The sequence below is a fragment of the Oryctolagus cuniculus genome, chromosome 2 (genome assembly GCF_051225735.1).
Source record: "Oryctolagus cuniculus isolate XC-2025 breed Fujian yellow rabbit chromosome 2, ASM5122573v1, whole genome shotgun sequence".
Lineage (NCBI taxonomy): Eukaryota > Metazoa > Chordata > Mammalia > Lagomorpha > Leporidae > Oryctolagus > Oryctolagus cuniculus.
In genome coordinates, this window is record NC_142868.1 from 164333747 (window position 1) to 164352886 (window position 19140).

The 19140-nt window shown below is 43.8% G+C and overlaps 1 protein-coding gene and 1 pseudogene across 3 annotated transcripts in view; one reads left to right on the top strand and one right to left on the bottom strand.

The window, feature by feature from the left end:
* Positions 1-19140, top strand: part of THADA (THADA armadillo repeat containing) — a 233154-nt gene that overhangs the window by 28067 nt on the left and 185947 nt on the right. For all 3 annotated transcript variants that reach the window (XR_016229415.1, XM_070069195.2, XM_089326478.1), the window contains 4 exons: positions 530-652; positions 9217-9340; positions 16774-16925; positions 18029-18239. Coding sequence is in view for 2 of the 3 variants with exons in the window: in XM_070069195.2 (XP_069925296.2) it covers positions 530-652; positions 9217-9340; positions 16774-16925; positions 18029-18239 (610 nt within the window). In the remaining variant the exon portion in view is untranslated. The remainder of the gene's footprint in view (positions 1-529; positions 653-9216; positions 9341-16773; positions 16926-18028; positions 18240-19140) is intronic.
* On the bottom strand, positions 8395-9166 carry LOC127490333 (E3 ubiquitin-protein ligase RNF212B pseudogene; annotated as a pseudogene).

Here is a 19140-nt window from a genome sequence, read left to right on the forward strand (position 1 = left end):
AGGAAACATGATAAATATTAGAGTTTTTTTTTTTTAACGTTTATTTCGTTTATTTATTTGATTTTTTTTTTTTTTTTTTTTGATAGAGTGCACAGTGAGAGAGAGAGAGACAGAGAGAAAGGTCTTCCTTTGCCGTTGGTTCATCCTCCAATGGCTGCTGCGGCTGGCGCACCACGCTGATCCGATGGCAGGAGCCAGGTACTTCTCCTGGTCTCCCATGGGGTGCAGGGCCCAAGCACCTGGGCCATCCTCCACTGCACTCCCTGGCCACAGCAGAGAGCTGGCCTGGAAGAGGGGCAACCGGGACAGAATCCGGCGCCCCAACCGGGACTAGAACCCGGTGTGCCGGCGCTGCTAGGCGGAGGATTAGCCTAGTGAGCCACGGCGCCGGCTGAGTTTTTTTTTTTTTAAAGAAAAAAATCCTTGTATTTTCCTTGCTTGAAGTTTTATTCTCAAGGATTCTGCCTTTTAGACTGACATTTAGTTTAATGTGTGGCTCACATATGCTTTGTTTTCTTTTCCTCAAAAGTTGTTTTGTAGGATACAGGAAAGTTCTCAGGTACTTTATAAATTGGAGCAAAGTAAATCCAACCATGAACTAGAGAATGAGTCAAGAAAACAGCACCCTTCTGATTCCTTACAGCAGTATAAGGTAGGTGATATGTTTCTAGGCATACAGATTTTTCGGAAACCTAAAAGAATTATGAATAAGGATTAAAAGGGACTCAATGGAAATCTCTTGGTGAACCCCAGTTCTATGCTTTTCTCCTCTATGCTGAGTGTGGCATGTATCTTCATGAGCTTTGGGCTCCTCCTAGGGCAGCCTGGGTCATATTGAGCTGACCTCAGTAACTTGGAGCTTATGTCTGCCAGGTGAATTTAGGACTCTAACGAAAGGTTGTTACTGCCCCTGAACTCCTCGACCTCTCCTGGGTGTAAGACTGCTGTAGCTGGGCCTACTTCCTCTTTAGACTGACCTCACTAGTTCCATGTTAGTGGCTCTTGGCTCATGGTTCAGCTATGGTGGGAGCTTGAAGAGAAGGGCTGTTAATAAATTGGCTGGAACTCCAAGCATGGTAACTCCTGTCTGGACTAGGCCTCATCCTGGCAATTTTCAGTTTCTTTTCAAGAGAACAGAATGAGTCTTTCTCTGGTTTCTTATCCCAAATCTAGCCTCTCAGTAGCAGACTCATTTTCTCCAAAGGCACAGTTGAATGCAAAGCTCATCTACATTATTTTATTTAGGGAAACAGATTTGATAAATTCATGATACATTTCAACTGTGATGTACTCATTGCCTCCTGTAAACATTAATACGCATGGCCTTCGTTTTTAATTTTGTATGTAAAAGATGGAAATCTATTTACTCGGTGTGGACATTTAGCTTAATGGTTAAGATGTCTGTGTCCATGTTGGAGTCCCTGGGTTCATGTGCCGGCTCTGGCTGCCAGTTCCAGCCTCCTGTCAATGTGGACCGGCAGAGGCAGCAGGTGGTGGCTCAGGTGGTTGTATCCCCACCACCCACATGGGACACCGCATTGGGTTTCCTGCCTCTGACATTGGCCTGGCCACTCACAGGCACTGCAGACATTTGAGGAGTAAAGCAGAAGATGGGAGTGCTCTCTGTCTCTCAAAACTCAACCAAAAACAAAACACCATCTATCCAAGAATATTCCTATTTTTATGAAATCAGCTTCATCTTTTTAATTAATTTTTTCCTTTTTTATTTTTAATTAAAAAATTTTTTAAAGTGAATGAATTTCATGTATTTCATGTATGAAGATTTAGGAGCATAGTAATACTTTCCAACCCCCTTCTCCCTCCCACTCTTTAATTTTTCAAAAGATTATTTATATGGCTGAGTGACAAAGAGAACAGAGGAGACAGATACACATACACATACACACAGATACACAGAGAGAGAGATCTTCCATCTGTTAGTTTGTTCTCCAAATGGCCACAATAGTCAGTTCTGGGTCAGTCTAAAGCCAGGAGCCAAGAACTCCATCCTGGTCTCCCACATGGGTGGCAGAGGCCCAAAAATACTTGGGCCATTTTCCCAGGCACATTAACAGGAACCTGGATTTGAAGTGGAGCAGCCAGAACTCAAACCAGTATTCGTGTTGCAAGGAGTGACTTAACTCGCTGCACTACACAGCTTTATCTTTCTAAAATCCCAGCCATGAAGATTAGAAAGTCACAGTCTGAACTTAATGATCCAAGTTTAGTCCTGATTGTGACGCTTTACTAGCTGGCTGATGTAAAAGTCTTCTCAAGTGTAAGTGGAGTTAGTAACATGTCTCCAGAGCCTTACTGGGAATCATTCAAAGGGATTTGGAGTATAAACCTAGCCCCTACTGTAATGTGCCACTTTTTTTTTGGCTTAAATCATCGCTCGATTTAAGAAAACAGCTCTCGGGGCTGGCGCCGTGGCGCTCACTTGATTAATCCCCCGCCTGCAGTGCCGACATCGCATGTGGGTGCTGGGTTCTAGTCCCGGTTGCTCCTCTTCCAGTCCAGCTCTTTGCTGTGGCCCAGTAGGGCAGTGGAGGATGGCCCAGGTGCTTGGGCCCCTGCACCCGTCTGGGAGACCAGGAAGAGGCACCTGGCTCCTGGCTTTGGATTAGCACAGTGCTGGTCGTAGTGGCCATTATGGGAGTGAACCAACAGAAGGAAGACTTTTCTCTCTCTCTCTCTCTCTCTCTCACTGTCTATAACTCTACCTGTCAAATAAATTTAAAAAAAAAAAAAACAAACAGCTCCCTTTTGCTTCTTTTCACATGCGGTACAATGACATTTGTGAAATCTCAATTAGGTACTTAGAGACACAGTTGTGAATTGAAGTTCTGAGTTTTAATGTATGCATGGTTTCTTGGTTTGTGCTTGTAGATGTATATCTTTTGAAACTTAGTCCTTAGAGTTCCAACTCTGGATCAGTCCCCTGCGTGTGATAGCTTCTCCTGACTGGCAGATCATCACTGTGGCTCGTGGAGGTTTCGACTTTGGTGCCGTCATCATCCTAACAGTAGGTTCCAGGCACAGTGCCAGTCAGTAGACAAAAGGCTAGGGGAGAAAAGGAAAATGTTAGTTCAGAAAAGAGGTCTTCTTGTCTAGTGGAGATTACTTCATACCTAAATACTATGAATAACTAGAATAGTTTTACATTTGTAAAATGCTTTAAGCCATGTTCTCATATAATACCCAATAAAAATATAATAATCTCCTATAAAAAGACTATAGGGTAAGTATTATTATCCCCACCTGACTAGTAGAAAACTGAAGCTTAGTAAAATTCAGTAACCTGGGCTTCTAATAGGTTAAACCTATGCCTGCAGTACTGGCATCCCATATGGGTGCTGGTTTGAGTCCTGGCTGCTTCACTTGTGATCCAGCTCCTTGCTAATGTGCCTGGGAAGACAGTGGAGAATGGCCCAAGTGCTTGGGCCCTTGCACACATGTGAGAGACCTGTAAGAAGCTCCTGGCTTCGGATCGGCCCAGTTCTGGCCATTGCAGCCATTTGGGGAACCAGCAGATGGAAGACTTCTCTCTCTGCTTCTCCCTCTCTCTATAATTCTGCCTTTCATAAAACAAACAAAAAAAAAGATAAAAGAAAATTCAGTAGTGCACTCAAGGTCCTTCAGCCAGTAAGTAGTAAAGCCAGGATCTAAATCCAGAACTGTCCTTTACTTTAAGGTCTCAATAGTTTTATCATCTAGTGACAGCTTAAGTGAAGGATTGGAAGTGCAAGAAAGCGAGAACTTGGGGAATGGTGAATTTACTGGTGTCAGTGACCTATAAGATATTTGGGGGAATTGAGGAATTGGACGAGGGAAAATGAGTCAAGAAAATCCAAGAGAGAATGGGATAGTAGAGAATTGTCAATGGTAGGCAGGTTGTTTGGATCCTTACTGGGAGGCATTCAGTGACTAGGGCGTGTATTGAGTTCCCACTGAGTGTGTTGCATGCTGTGCTCAGGACTAGAGATCTAAACTTACATGTGTTTGCTGTCCCCATTGTGGTTATAATCTGCAGGAAATAAAAACTATATCTGAAAATATAAAGGACAATACAATCAGCATAAGATAATTTCTAAAGAAGAATTTGTCATGCTTTAATGTAAATACTGTTTTGTGCATTTATAAGTAAAAACAATGTAAGACATTTTTCAGTAATTGTTTTATTCCTTTGAGACCCAATAGAATTGATAGACTAATAAAATCTTAGCGCTTAGGGAGCCTATAAGATAAATCCCCAATGCTGCACGTCCTTCACCAGCGACATGAACGCAAGGACATTTTCTAGTTAGCTGGGACTAGGGCTGCTTCTATGCTGTGCTCAGGCATAACGTTAACAGGGTGCTGGAAAATCACAGCTTTTCCTTATTTTTCTCTTCACCTTACACAGAAATTACCTTTGTCTTGTAAAAAGGCAGAGTGAAAGTGAGAGGGAGAAAGAGAGAGAGAGAAAGATCCATCTATCTTTCATCCTTTGCTTCACTCCCTAAATGTTCACAACAGCCAGGGCTAGGCCAGACCGAAGCCAGGAGCCAGAAGTTCCTTCTGGATCTCTCACAGCAGTGGCAGGGGCCCAAATATTTGGACCATCATATGCTTCTACCCAGGTGCACTAACAGGAAGCTGGATTAGAAGTGGAGGACCCGGGACTGGAACCGTAGGTTCCAGTAGGTAGCAGACATCTCAAGCAGCAGCCTAACCCACTATATCACAATGCCTGCCTTTCTTACTTATTTTTTTTTTAAAGATTAATTTATTTATTTGTAAGTCAGAGTTATACAGAGAGAGAAGGAGAGGCAGAGGCAGAGAGAAAAAGAGAGAGGTCTACCATCTGCTGGTTCACTCCCCAAATGGCTGCAATGGACGGAGCTGCGCAGATCCGAAGCCAGGAGCCAGAAGCTTCTTCTGGGTCTCCCATGTGGGTGCATGGTCCTTGGGCCATCTTCTACTGCTTTCCCAAGCCATAGCAGAGAGCTGGATTGGAAGTGGAGCAACCAGGACTCGAACTGGCGCCCATATGGGATGCCGGCACTGCAGGTGGCGGCTTTACCCACTACGTCACCGTGCCGGCCCCCAATTTTTTTTTTTAAACAAGAGAAAGAAGACTTTATCCTAAGTTATTTGCTTTTTTAAAATTGTATTTCAGGGCCGGCGCCGCGGCTCACTAGGCTAATCCTCTGCCTAGCGGTGCCGGCACACCGGGTTCTAGTCCCGGTCGGGGCGCCGGATTCTGTCCCGGTTGCCCCTCTTCCAGGCCAGCTCTCTGCTTTGGCCCGGGAAGGCAGTGGAGGATGGCCCAAGTGCTTGGGCCCTGCACCCCATGGGAGACCAGGATAAGTACCTGGCTCCTGGCTCCTGCCATCGGATCAGCGCGGTGCGCCGGCCGCAGCGCGCCGGCCGCGGCAGCCATTGGAGGGTGAACCAACGGCAAAGGAAGACCTTTCTCTCTGTCTCTCTCTCTCACTGTCCACTCTGCCTGTCAAAAAAAAAAATAAATAAATAAAATTGTATTTCATTAAAAGTTTCCATTTTTTTGTCATTGATGTGAACAGAATGATAGAGCAGGGGCCTCAAAGAGGTAAATAGAACACAGGGAATAGTTAGATCTTTGTATCAATTATGTTGTTATAGCCAAATTTGTCAGGTTTTGTGTATTGGATATTTCTTTGGTTATTTTGAAACTTCTAAAAGTATGTGTACCTTTGATGGCTGGATGCCTCTGGTAAGGAAAGTCAGTATGTAGGCAACTCTAGTACAGATTGGAGGCTGAATAGATCTTGTTTTCACAGGGTTCATGAAAGTTGTGGGGTACTTTATGGGAAAGGACGTCAGGCTGAATTATCAAGCAGATTTAACATGCTTTATATTTATTTTTTGAAGGAGCAGTACTTATTGAGATGAATTCAAAGAACAAAGGATTCTTTTTTTTTTTTTTTTTTTTCCTGACAGGACAGTGAGAGAGAGAGAGGTCTTCCTTTTTTGCTGTTGGTTCACCCTCTAATGGCCGCTGTGGCCAGCGCGCTGCTCTGAAGCCAGGAGCCAGGTGCTTCTCCTGGTCTCCCATGCGAGTGCAGGGCCCAAGGACTTGGGCTATCCTCCACTGCACTCCCGGGCCATAGCAGAGGGCTGGTCTGGAAGAGGAGCAACCGGGACAGAATCCGGTGCCCCGACCGGGACTGGAAGCCGGTGTGCCGGCTCTGCAGGTGGAGGATTCGCCTATTGAGCCGCAGCGCCAGCTAGAACAAAGGCTTTAAAAAGCAGTATCTATTGTTTCCCAGCTGTCAGGTAATCATGATTAAAATTTCTGAGGCTTCAAGCGGTGACAGATTCAGTAGTCTTGTAGGTGACTCCACCTGCTCATTCTATCATTCCAGAGCTTGTAATATGCATTGAGTTGCAGTACCAATTAAGTGGCATCCTCTTTATTTTGCTACCTGTATATTTTAGTAAGCTGAACATCTATGTCTACAAGTGTTACCTTAAATCTTTTTATTTATTTATTTGAAAGAGATTGGGAGAGCCGGCGCCGCGGCTCACTAGGCTAATCCTCTTCCTGCGGTGCCGGTACTCCGGGTTCTAGTCCTGGTTGGGGCGCCAGATTCTGTCCTGGTTGCTCCTCTTCCAGTCCAGCTCTCTGCTGTGGCCTGGGAAGGCAGAGGAGGATGGCCCAAATGCTTGGGCCCTGCACCCGCATGGGAGACCAGGAGAAGCACCTGGCTCCTGGCTTTGGATGTGCAGCGCGCAGGCCATATTGGCCACTTGAGGGGTGAACCAATGGAAAAAGTAAGACCTTTCTCCCTGTCTCTCTCTCTCTCACTGTCTAACTCTGCCTCTCAAAAAAAAAAAAAAAAAAAAAAGGCCGGCGCCGCGGCTCACTAGGCTAATCCTCCGCCTTGCGGCGCTGGCACACCGGGTTCTAGTCCAGGCCAGCTCTCTGCTGTGGTCCAGGAGTGCAGTAGAGGATGGCCCAAGTGCTTGGGCCCTGTACCCCAATGGGAGACCAGGATAAGTACCTGGCTCCTGTCATCGGATCGGCGCGGTGCGCTGGCTGGGGCGCGCTGGCTGCGGCGGCCATTGGAGGGTGAACCAATAGCAAAGGAAGACCTTTCTCTCTCTCTCACTGTCCGTTCTGCCTGTCAAAAAAAAAAAAAAAAAAAAAAAAGAGAGATAGGGAGAAACAGAAACAGAGTTCCCATCTGCTGGTTTATTTCCCAGATGCCCATGATGGCTGAGCCTTGGCGGAGGCTGAAGCTGGGAGCTGGGAACTCAATCTGGTCTCTTCTGTAAGTAGCAGGCACCCATTTACCTGAGCTGTTATCTGCCACCCTCAGGGTGTGTGTTAGCAGGAAGCTGGAGTCAGGAACGGAGCTGGGTATGGAATCCAGGCACTCCAGTGTCGCAGGTGGGTGTTTTAACTAGAGTCTTAATGACCAGATTGAATGCTGCCCCTCCAACTTATTTTGACAAAGGAAGATCAATATATTTAATAGTAACTAGGCATAGAAGAAACAGCAGGTAAATAGAAAAAATGTAATGAGGATTGAGAACAGAGTTGTATGTTAGCACTGGCAATGGGACAGTACATCCACAGCTAAAAATAAAATACGGAAATGAAATGTAGCTGAGAATATTATCCCTACTCCCATCCCCAGCATGATGTCAAGAATTAATTTTATGACCTTACTTTGAATTTGCATGAAATGAGGAGTTACGTATTTCTTTTGGAAGTGATATAAACATCTTGAAGCACTAGCCTTATATGTAACCTGACTACTTTCCTGGGAGGTAACACGGGGTGTGTAAGATAAAGATTAAGAGAGAGGGGCCAGTGCGGTGGCGTAGTGGGTTAAGCTGCAGTCTGCAGCGCTGGCATCCCATATGGGTGCCTGTTCAAGTCCTGGATGCCCCACTTCTGATCCAGCTCTCTTGCTAATGGCTTGGGAAAACAGTAGAAGATGGCCCAAGTAGTTGGACCCCTGTACCCGTGTGGGATACCCTGAAGAAGCTCCTGGCTCCTGGCTTTGGATCGACCCAGCTCTGGATGTTGCAACCATTTGGGCTGTGAATCAGCAGATGGAAAATCTCTCTCTCTGTAACTCTGCCTTTCACATAAATACATAAATCTTTAAAAAAAAATCAAGAGAGAATAAAGTACAGAAGGAGACCTGTAAACAAAGCCAGTGACAGAATCCAAGGCCTTCTTCCCCAGTGGGCACTGAATAGACTGTCCTTCAGTGGTTTGTGTGGGTCAGACCTTGAAGATGATCTATACAGAAGCAGCCCATGCTTCATCCCCCCTTGGCTAATCCTGTCTACCGCACTGGTAGCTGGAAACCTTGAAGACTCTCCAGTGTGGTTCTTCCTGCCCTCTGACCTATAAGACAGGCTGAGTTGAAGCTGGTAAGGAGGCTTCAGTTGGCGTTTTTTGGAGTGCTCTTTCCCTGAGGCACCCACTTCCTGTCTCAGGCTTCCAAAGCCAGCCTTCTTCTAAGGGATAGACTGCACCGAGAACTGACTGACCACTCGGCTACTGTGGCAGGAACCGAGTTTTGAAGTAACTGACTGTGATGGGAAAGTAACGTCTACCGGCTGCAGTGTGCTCAGCCTGCTTCCCTGGTGCTGACTTGCAGGTTCCTTTGGGGTGGTTACACATTTCTTCCATTCTCTGTTCTCCTTTCTTAAGATTGACAGTGGTTTGTCCTGGCTGGCTAGCCACTGTCTGCTCTGCCTCTTGCATGGCTACTTCTGCCTATGTAATTCTATGCTTATAAAAGATGATGAGATCTGTTTCTTTTGGAAACTCCAGACCCCAGAGGTGTGACTGAAACACTGCGAAGTTGTTTTCTCGTGGCGTTTTGAAGACCGTCTCCTGAGGTTTCAGATTATCAGAAAGAGCAGAGTGATTGCAGACGTTCCTTGAAACAGCACATTTTTCCAGAGTGACACCCCCCCCCCCCCCCCCCCCGGAAAGTATGGCTACAGCTGGTGACAGTGAAAGGAGCCTAATCTTTTTGGAAATACTGGTAGCAGTGAAACCAGCCCATTCAAAACATCCAGTTCTCCTCACAAGAGCTGGAAATGGCAGGCCAACCAGTTTTGTTTTCAAACCCCTCTGCTCTCTTATAACAAACTAACAAAAACACCCACTCTTAAAGTGTACTCAATTATACTTCTAATTTTCTTTCTTTTTTTTTTTTTCAGAAATTTATGTCATCTGTTTGTGACAGTCTTTTCGAAGCATTATTTCCTGGATCTTCCTACTCAACTAGATTTTCAGCTTTAACCATTTTAGTCTCAATAGCTGAAGTTTTTCCTGTTCAAGAAGGTATGTTTTTGTTTTTGATAATGTTTTAAGGAAAAGTTTTTTTTTTCCTTTTTTTGGTCAAAATGCGTCCTTTTCACATTATGCTTTACTTGCAGTTTCAGTTCTGTTGTCTTTAGATTTCTGCAGGAGGTTTTATTCTTACGATAGAATTCTTTGTATGAAATTAAGTTTACGAGTAAAGAACAGATGGGAGAGAAACTGTCTCCTTTTTCATCGTTGTTACTCACCTACTCGATTTACAGTTTTTATAGATTAGACTTATTGTGGCAAGAGTTCTTACTAATCTCTAATTTTTTTCTTGCTATTTTAAGATAGTGTCTGCTATATTCTTTAAGTTTTAGAAATTAAAGTAATAATCGTCTCTCCTGTGTTTAATATCCCACAGTGAGTCTGTGTGGTAAGTGTGGTTTCCCTTGTGTGCTATCTGTTGTTTTGGAAAGACAATATGAGCATGTCATTTCCAGGCATTCTGGTTTAATGACACTTGTTTTTCCTTCTGAGAGGTACTCACGAAAGTAAGCATTTAATGCCCCTCTTTGAGCAATTTTTTTTGCCTTTTCAACAAGAAATAATTCTCTTTATCCCCATAAATGAGTGTGTGTTTTTTTTGTGGATTTCTTGCTTGTGTTCAATGTTCTTGACTGTGGTCCAACAGGAAAATATCCTTAGCTGCCACTCTTCAGCAGGGGTGACCTGAGGACCAAAGAACTTTACACTGTAGTAGGATTCTCACCTATCTTTAATTATTAGGCAAAATGTAAGTTTTTAATGGGAGGGGGGAAGTTAATTGATGTTGATACAGGCTTGTATCATTTGAGGAAAATCATTTTTCCTCAAGTTTTTAATTTTGGAAAACATTCACACTAACGGCAAAGTTCTAAGAATAGTTCATTGAACAGCTGTGTGCCCTCTACCTGGATTAATCAGTTCATTTTTGCCATATTGACTTTATGTTCCTTAATTGATTTTGCAGCTGTAATGCAGTGATCCAGTTCAGGAAATTTCATGTTGATAAAATGCCATCATCTAGTATACATTCTTTTTTTTTTTTTTTTTTTTTTTGACAGGCAGAGTGGACAGTGAGAGAGAGAGAGACAGAGAGAAAGGTCTTCCTTTGCTGTTGGTTCACCCTCTAATGGCCGCCGCGGCCGGCACGCTGTGGCCAGCGCACTGCACTGATCCGATGGCAGGAGCCAGGTACTTATCCTGGTCTCCCATGGGGTGCAGGGCCCAAGCACTTGGGCCATCCTCCACTGCACTCCCGGGCCATAGCAGAGAGCTGGCCTGGAAGAGGGACAACCGAGACAGAATCCGGCGCCCTGACCAGGACTAGAACCCGGTGTGCTGATGCCGTAAGGCGGAGGATTAGCCTAGTGAGTTGCGGCGCTGGCCTAGTATACATTCTATATTCAGATTTTGCCAGTTGTCCTAACAAATGGCCCACCAAATATTCCCACAATTGGGAACCCAATTCTAGACATACATTGCATTTCATTGTATGTCTCTCGTTAGCCTCTCTTAAGCTGGAAAGTTTCTTTTTTCATGACATTAACATTTTGGAAGAATTTGTCTCATTTGGGGCACTGTCTCATTTTTCCTGATGATATGATTTAGGCTATACATTTTTGTCAAGAATTTTGTCTAGGTGATGTGGTGTTCTTCTCAGGGCATCTTAATGGGCGCCACATAATGTTGTCTTGTCCAGGTACTCATAGTGATTCACATGATCACCTGACTGGCAGGAATGGTAAACTGAAAAATGACCTCAAGTGACATCCATATCAAGTTCTTAGAACCTATGAATGGGCCGGCGCCGCAGCTCAATAGGCTAATCCTCCGCCTAGTGGCGTCGGCACACTGGGTTCTAGTCCTGGTCGGGGCGCCGGATTCTGTCCCGGTTGCCCCTCTTCCAGGCCAGCTCTCTGCTGTGGCCAGGGAGTGCAGTGGAGGATGGCCCAAGTGCTTGGGCCCTGCACCCCATGGGAGACCAGGAGAAGCACCTGGCTCCTGCCTTCGGATCAGCGCGGTGGGCTGGCCAGCCACGGTGGCCATTGGAGGGTGAACCAATGGCAAAAAAGGAAGACCTTTCTCTCTCTCTTTCTCTCTCTCTCTCTCACTGTCCATTCTGCCTGTAAAAAAGAAAGAAAGGAAGGAAGGAAGGAAGGAAGGAAGGAAGGAAGGACGGACCTATGAATGTGAAACTTACCTAGAAAAGGAGGCCTTTGCAGCTGTGATTAGATTAAGGCATTTTTTGTTTAAGGGAAGATGAATTTATTTGGAAGGAAGAGTGACAGAGAGATCCTCCATCCACTCATTCACTTCCTAAATCCCTGCAATATACTAGGCTGGGCCAGATCAAAGCCAGGAACCTGGAACTTAATCTGGATCTTCCACAAGGGTGGCAGGGACCCAAGTACTTGGGCCATCACCTGTCTTCTGAGACTTATTAACAGGTTGCTGGATCGGAAGTGGTGGAGCCGGGACCCAATTGGCACTCCACTATGGAATGTGGTCATTTCAAGCAGTGGCTTAATCTGTTTCACCACAACACCTGCCCCTAAATTATGAATCTTGAATAAGATAATCTGGATTATTTGGATGGCACATAAATGCTATCATAAGTATCATTGAAAGAGAGAGGCAGAGAGAAATTAGACCCACAGGAGAGGAGGCAATGTGACAGTGGAGGTGGGGTGATGGCTCATGGAATGCCAACAGCCAGAAGACGGAAGAAGCCAATTCTCTAGAACCTCTCCAGTTAATGTGCACCTACTGATACTTTGATTTTGGACTTCTGGCTTCCAGAATGGTGAGACAATAGAAGCCGCCTACTTGTGGTAATTTGGTACAGCTTTCACAGAGAAGGAATATAAGAATATATAACAGTTCAAGGGATTTCCATGAAATTACAACTGAACTTAGATTTTTTTTTTAAGATTTATTTTATTTATTTGAAAGGCAGAGTTGCAGCGAGGCAGAGGCAGAGAGAGGTCTTCCCGGCTGGTTCACTCCCCAAATGGTGGCAGTGGCCAGAGTTGTGCCAATCCGAAGCCAGGAGCCTGGACTTTCTTCCAGGTGTCCCATGTGGGTTCAGGGGCCTAAGGACTTGGGCCATCCTCTGCTGCCTTCCCAGGCCATAGCAGAGAGCTGGATTGGAAGTAGAGCAGCCGGGATTCGAACCAGTGCCCATATGGGATGCCGTCGGTGCAGGTGGCGCCATACTGTAGTGCCAGCTCCCTAAACTTAAGATTTTTACCTGAGTGGTTACTTTATTTAACAAAAAATTCTCTGCACATTTCATATACTTTTAACTGTACCTAGGAACAGAAAGCTTAATTAGATTAGTGACTTTTCAGCCCAGATGATGTATATAATTAAAGTAAATATATATTACTTTAAAAGTGGAAAACTTGAGTCAGCTTCTTAATGAATCAATCACATGTAATTGGGCAGTGACTAATGTTGTAGTAATTATGTTTACTAAGCAACTTAGAGGGAAGGAAGATGGAGCCAGCCATACTCCACCAATGATTGGGAAGTCATCCTTGATTACAAGTGTGGAGATTTTATATTATTTTATAGAACGAGTATGATTTGATATTAGTCAAAATGATTTTTGCCTTCCCTCATGTATATCACAGACCAAGAAGAAGAAGAAGCCACATGCATTTTTCTTAGGTGGAATCAAATGTCACAATACTTATGGTAAAAAATTGTGTTCTTCAATTAGATTAAAAGGGTTTGTCAGCAAATACTAATTTAGCGCTTATTTTAGTGTATGTATTAGATGTGTATATATATATATATTTCTTAAAGATTTATTTATTTGAAAGTCAGAGTTACAGAAGGAGAGGGGAAGAGTCGGGGAGACACACACACACACACACACACACACACACAGAGAGAATCTTCCATTCTCTGGTTCACTCCCCAGGTGGCTGCAGTAGCCAGGGCCAGGCAGGACAAAGCTAGGAGCCCAGAATTCTGTCTGGGTCTCCTGTGTAGGTGGTAGGGACCCAAGCACTTGAGTCATCACTTACTACCTCCCTGGATGGCACCAGCAGAATGATTAATAGGAAGCAGAGGAGCTGGGACTTGAACCAGGCACTCTAATATAGGATGCAGGTTTCCTAAGTGGTGACTTAACCACTGAGCCAAATGCCCACCTCTAACATTTTTTTATTTTTAAATTTTTTAAAAAGTTTTGTTTATTCAAGAGGTGGAGTTACAGACAGACAGAGGGAGAGACAGAAAGATCCTCCATCCTCTGGTTCACTCCCCAAATGGCTACAATGGCTGGAGCTGGGCCAATCCAAAGGCAATAGCCAGGAGCTTCTTCCAGATCTCCCATGTGGGTGCAGGGGCCCAAGCACTTGGGCCGTCCTATGCTGCCTTTCCAGGCCATTGTCAGAGAGCTGGACCAGAAGTAGAGAAGCTGGCGCAGCAGAGGCCCAACCCACTCTGCAGCGCCGGCTTACATTTTAGTAAAGAGAGACAAACAGTAGTTGACAATTAATACAGGGGGCCAGCTCTGTGGCATAGCGGGTGAAGCCTCCGCCTGCAGTACCAGCATCCCATGTGGGCGCTGGTTCGGGTCCTGGCTGCTCCACTTCCAGTCCAGCTCTCTGCTGTGGTCTGGGAAGACAGTGGAGGACAGCCCAGGTCCTTGGGCCCCTGCACCCACGTAGAGGACCTAGGGGAAGCTCCTGCCTCCTGGCTTCGGAGCAGCGCAACTCTGGCCATTGCGGCCAACTGGAGAGTGAACCAGTGGGAGGAGGATCTCTTTCTCTTTCTGCCTCTCCTTCTTTCTCTGTGTAACTCTCACTTTCAAGTAAATAAATAAATCTTTTAAAAAAACAATACATAGAATTTCAGATGAAGGTAAGTTCTGTGGCAAAATATTTCAAGAAGATAAGGGGGAGGTAGAGAATATCTGAGAAAGTAGAGTGGTAGCTATGTCACGTAGTGGTGTCAGAGAAGGCTTCAGGTCTGAAGTGGGTCAACGAAGAGTCACAGAAGTTAGAAAATACTTTGAGGTAAGTGAGAAGAAAAACAAAACACAGCAAAAGCAGCACTGATAGGGAAATTTGTAGCTATAAATGTCTGTGGTAAAAAATTTCAAGTCAACAAGCTAACTTTGCACCTCAAAGAATTGGAAGGGAGCAAACTTAACCCAGGACTAGCAGAAGGAAGGAAATAAAAGAGATTAGAACAGAGATAAATAAAATAGAGAATCAAAAAACAATGCAGAGAATCATCAAAACCAGAATTTTTTTTAAAGATCAACATGTGATAGTCTGAGCTAGACTAAGAAGAAGGAAAAAGGTGTAAATAATTAAAATCAGAAATGAAAATAAGGACATTTCTGTGTTTGCAGAAGTAAAAAGTGCATGAAATTGACAGATGGCTAGAAATGTGAAAATCATGGACTCAAGAAAAAATAGACAATTTTAACTGACAAATATGTTGAATCAGTAATCAAAAGCCTCCCAACAAAGAAAAGTCTTGTGTGAGTGGCTTCTTTTGTCAATTTCACCAAATATTTAAAAAAAGATCGGGACTAACCCTTGTTATACTCTTTCAGAAAGTAAGAAAAGAGCAAACACCTCCTAACTCATTCTTTGAGGCCATCATTACCCTGATACCAAAGACACTGTAAGAAGGCTCAGACCAATAACCCTTATGAATCTAGGAGCAAAAGCCCTTAACAAAACACTAGCAAAGGGGTCAACGCTGAGGCCTAGTTGCTCAAGCTGCTGCCTACAGTGTCAGCATCTCATATGGATGCTGGTTTGAGTCCCACCTGCTCTACTTCTGATCCAGCTCTCTGCTATGGCCTGGGAAAGTAGTAGAAGATGGCCCAAGTTCTTGGGCCCCTGCACCCATGTGGGTGATCCAGAAGCAGCTCCTGGCTCCTGGCTTTGGCTGTTGCAGCCATTTGGGGAATGAACTGGCGGATGGAAGATCTCTCTCTCCCTCTTTCTCTCTCTACCTTTGCCTCTGCCTCTCTGTAACTCCACCTTTCAAATAAATAAATAAATCTTAAAGAAACCACTAGGAAACCAAATCTAACAGCATATTAAAATATGCTTCATGCCCAAATGGAATTTGTTTGAAGAATGCATCATAGCGTTTAAAAGATATGTCATCATTCTTTATTAATTCATCCTAACATTTGGTAGGACTTTGGATTATAGGTCAATAAGTTTTATGGGGAGTTCCTGGCTACTCCATTTCATCCAGCTCCCTGCTAATGCGCTCAAGGAAGCAGCAGAAGATGGCCCAAGTCCTTGATCTCCTGCCACCCACATGGGAGACCTGAATGGATTTCCAGGCTTCTGGCTTCAACCTGACCTAACCCCAGCCAATGAGGCCACTTGGGGAATGAATCAGAAGATGGACGATCTCTATCTCTCTCTCTCTCTCTCTCTCTAACTCTCTCTCACCCTCTCTGTAATTGTGTGTTTCTTTTTTTTTTAATATTTATTTATTTTTTATTTGAAAGGCAGAGTTACAGAGAGGCAGAGGTAGAGACAGAGAGAGAACGTTTTCCATCTGCTGGTTCGCTCCCCAGATGGCTGCAATGGATGGAACTGAGCCAACCCAAAGCCAGGAGCCAGGAGCTTCTTCCGGGTCTCCATTGTGGGTGCAAGGGCCCAAGGACTTGGGCCATCTTCTATTGCTTTCCCAGGCCATAGCAGAGAGCTGGATTGGAAGTGGAGCAACCGGGTCTTGAACTGGCACCCATACAGGATGCTGGAACCACAGGTGGTAGCTTTACCCACGAGGCCACAGCGCTGGCCCCATCTGTCTTTCAAATAGATAAATAAATCAAATAAAAAAGATTTATCGGAAGATGTTTTCCTAGAGGCAGGTGTTGTCCGTGGGTTAAGCCACTTGACATGCTTGCATCTCAGGTTGCCAGTTCCAGTCCTGGCTGCTCTGTTTCTGATTTAGTTTTCTGCTAATGTATCGAGGTGGCAGCAGAAGCTAACTCAAGTGCTTGGGTCCTTGCCACCCCCATGTGAGACCAGGATGGAATTCCTGTTTCATGGCTTTGGCCTGGCCTAGCACTAGCTGTTGCAGTTATTTGGGAAGTGAGCCAGTGGATGAAAGAGCTATCACTCTGTCTCTGTTGCTCTGTCTTCCAAATAAATAAAAAGAATAAATAAACATTTTATAAGAAGTTTAAAAATTTTTTATTTTCTAAAATAACTTAGGAAGCTCATGTATGATACCTTTTGAAAGACTGTAATACTTGTTATTTTGTCATTTAAATAATTAATGGAAAAGTTATTTTATGCTCTTGTGGGTAAAGTATGAAGTATGACTTCTTATACTAATTGTTTATAAGTCTGACCAGGTAGCTCGCTTCAGGATGTTGATTTCTTTTTCTTTTAGTTCATTTTTAAATCTCTTTTTTTTGTCCTTAGATGGAGTCCAGACAGTGTATCAGCTGAGTCATGATATTGATGCTGGTCGTTTCCAAGCACTACTGGAATGTTTTACCAGCACTTTTGAGGAAGTGAAAACTTTAGCATTTGATCTTCTGATGAAGTTATCAAAAACAGCTGTGCATTTTCAGGTATTTGTGCTTTTGATGTGCACATGTTTATGTGGTATATATATAAAGATTTTCTGTTTTAGTAGGAGATAAAGGAGTCTAAGGATTATCTTTGTTCTTTACGTCTGCCTGCTTGTGTCTTTTTTTCTTTTTTAACCCTTTTTTTCAGGTATCCTCAATACCTTGCTACTTTTGTGAGATGGTGTGATAGGAGGAAACATTGTAAAATAAAAAATCCAACTCAATTAGGTTTGCTTTTTTATTGCTTTATCAATAGGGGTGTGCAGGAGGCAGTAGATTTTGTGTATATGATTATTGGTGTACTTTAGTTATCTGGGATCTCCCAGTCCCCTTAGACATGTAATGTTTGATTAAAATCCATCACTTGCAATAGCTTGAGTTTTTAAAAGGAATCTCCCTGCCTTGTAGACTGGGAGACTGAGTGTAAACGAGGTAGAGAATGCGATTCTGGACTCCCGTCAAGCAGTGGCTGAGCTGATCCTGAAACCCAGCATACTGGAGGTCAGCACCCCACAAGGTGCTCGGTGTCTTCCAGTGACTACAACAGTGAACTGTCCTTTGTTCCATCTTCTTTAGGACAGGCTATCTGAGTGGCTGTTTGTATGAGTGGGAGATAGGAATCGTTGAGGCAGAATTTCCAGGCTGAGCTGAGCACTTGTTCACCGCACATGGATCTGGAGTGTTTGCAGGAACAGTCTCCCACTGTATTTGTGTTTTCCTCCATTGAGGTAGCTGAATGTAAAGGGGGAAGGGAGAGGGGCAGGCGTGTGGCACCCACATAAATGGAGACCTCAAGAGACAAAATAAGTCTGCTCTCTGTCACCCTAGAACTTCTGAGGGGAAAAAGTACACTTTTGTGAGAGCAAAATGGATTTAAAAAAAAAAAAGGCTTTATCAAAGTTCAATTTCCCAATTGAAATGATTTTCAAGGCTTTCATCTCTGAACTGATCAATAATAATCATTAAGTACTATGAGAAAACTAACCTTTGTTCAGAAAAGGAATGAATGTTCATATTGAGTTATAGTTATATGGCAGGCAGTGTTTAAAATCAAATTAAATAAATCTTTCTGTGACCGTTACTGAGTCTGTACTTTATTCTAGGATTCCGAGAAGTTGGAAGGCTTGTTCCAGGCAGCACTGGAGCTCAGCACAAGCCCCAAACCATATGACTGTGTCACAGCTTCCTACCTGCTGAACTTGTTAATCTGGCAGGATGCGCTGCCATCATCCCTGCCTGCGTACTTAACCCAGCAAACTGCATGCGAAGGTGGAGATCAGTCTGCTGCTGTGGTGGAAAAGAACGCATTAATGGGTTTGTGTTGAGTAAATGACCTTTTGCTCTTATTTATCAAAACCATTATCTTACTCTCTCACTCTTCATTTTGTTAGCATATCTAATGGTTAAACATTTACTTTGTGGTTTAGTATTTAAGAATTTAACAGCATATAAGAACACTATAAGTTTTATGCAAATAAGCAGATTACTCAGCTGTCATACTTGTGTTGAAACAGAGGATTCCTGTTAATAGATATGCAAATGCATATAAATAAAGCTCTTGTTTTAAAAACTACCAACTCTTTCTCAACCAAATGTGGTTTTCTTGTTTGTTTTGTTTTTGCAGAAAGTTTACCATGGCTGTAAGAGGATCATCTTTGTTATTTCTGTAAGAGCAGGTTTCCTTTGTGGGGGTGCAGGTTCTAACTGTCATACCCCTACACTGTTTTCTTCCCATATAGCCAGTTCTTAACCCAGAGTCTGAGATGGTTTAAATCTAGAGTCTCAGCAAGTATGTGTTGGGGATTCAAGTACTTACTTGTATGCTGGTAAATCTATTTTAGAAGTCTATAGGAAGTAAGAATAGATTTGGATTTAAAAAGATCAGGATGATGTTGTAGCAGTTCAGATGTTGCTCTTCAAATAATTAAAACATTTATTTTTAAAATGGAGGTCAGATACAGGAAGTTGGAAACTATTTTTTCCATGATGGTGGAAAAAGCCATGAAGTAGGGAACTCATAGTGGGAGGAAAGAAGGAGGCTATGGATAGTTCTGTGGGGAGTATGGCCATGTGTCTGGAGATAGAGAGGAAACAGTGCCATTTGAGCTGCTTTCATGGCTGGGTTCAACACAGACCCTGATAAGACCATTGGAGGACTGGGGAGTACATGCTTCACATAGGCTGTCAGTTAAAGACAATTGAGAACTTTGTGAAA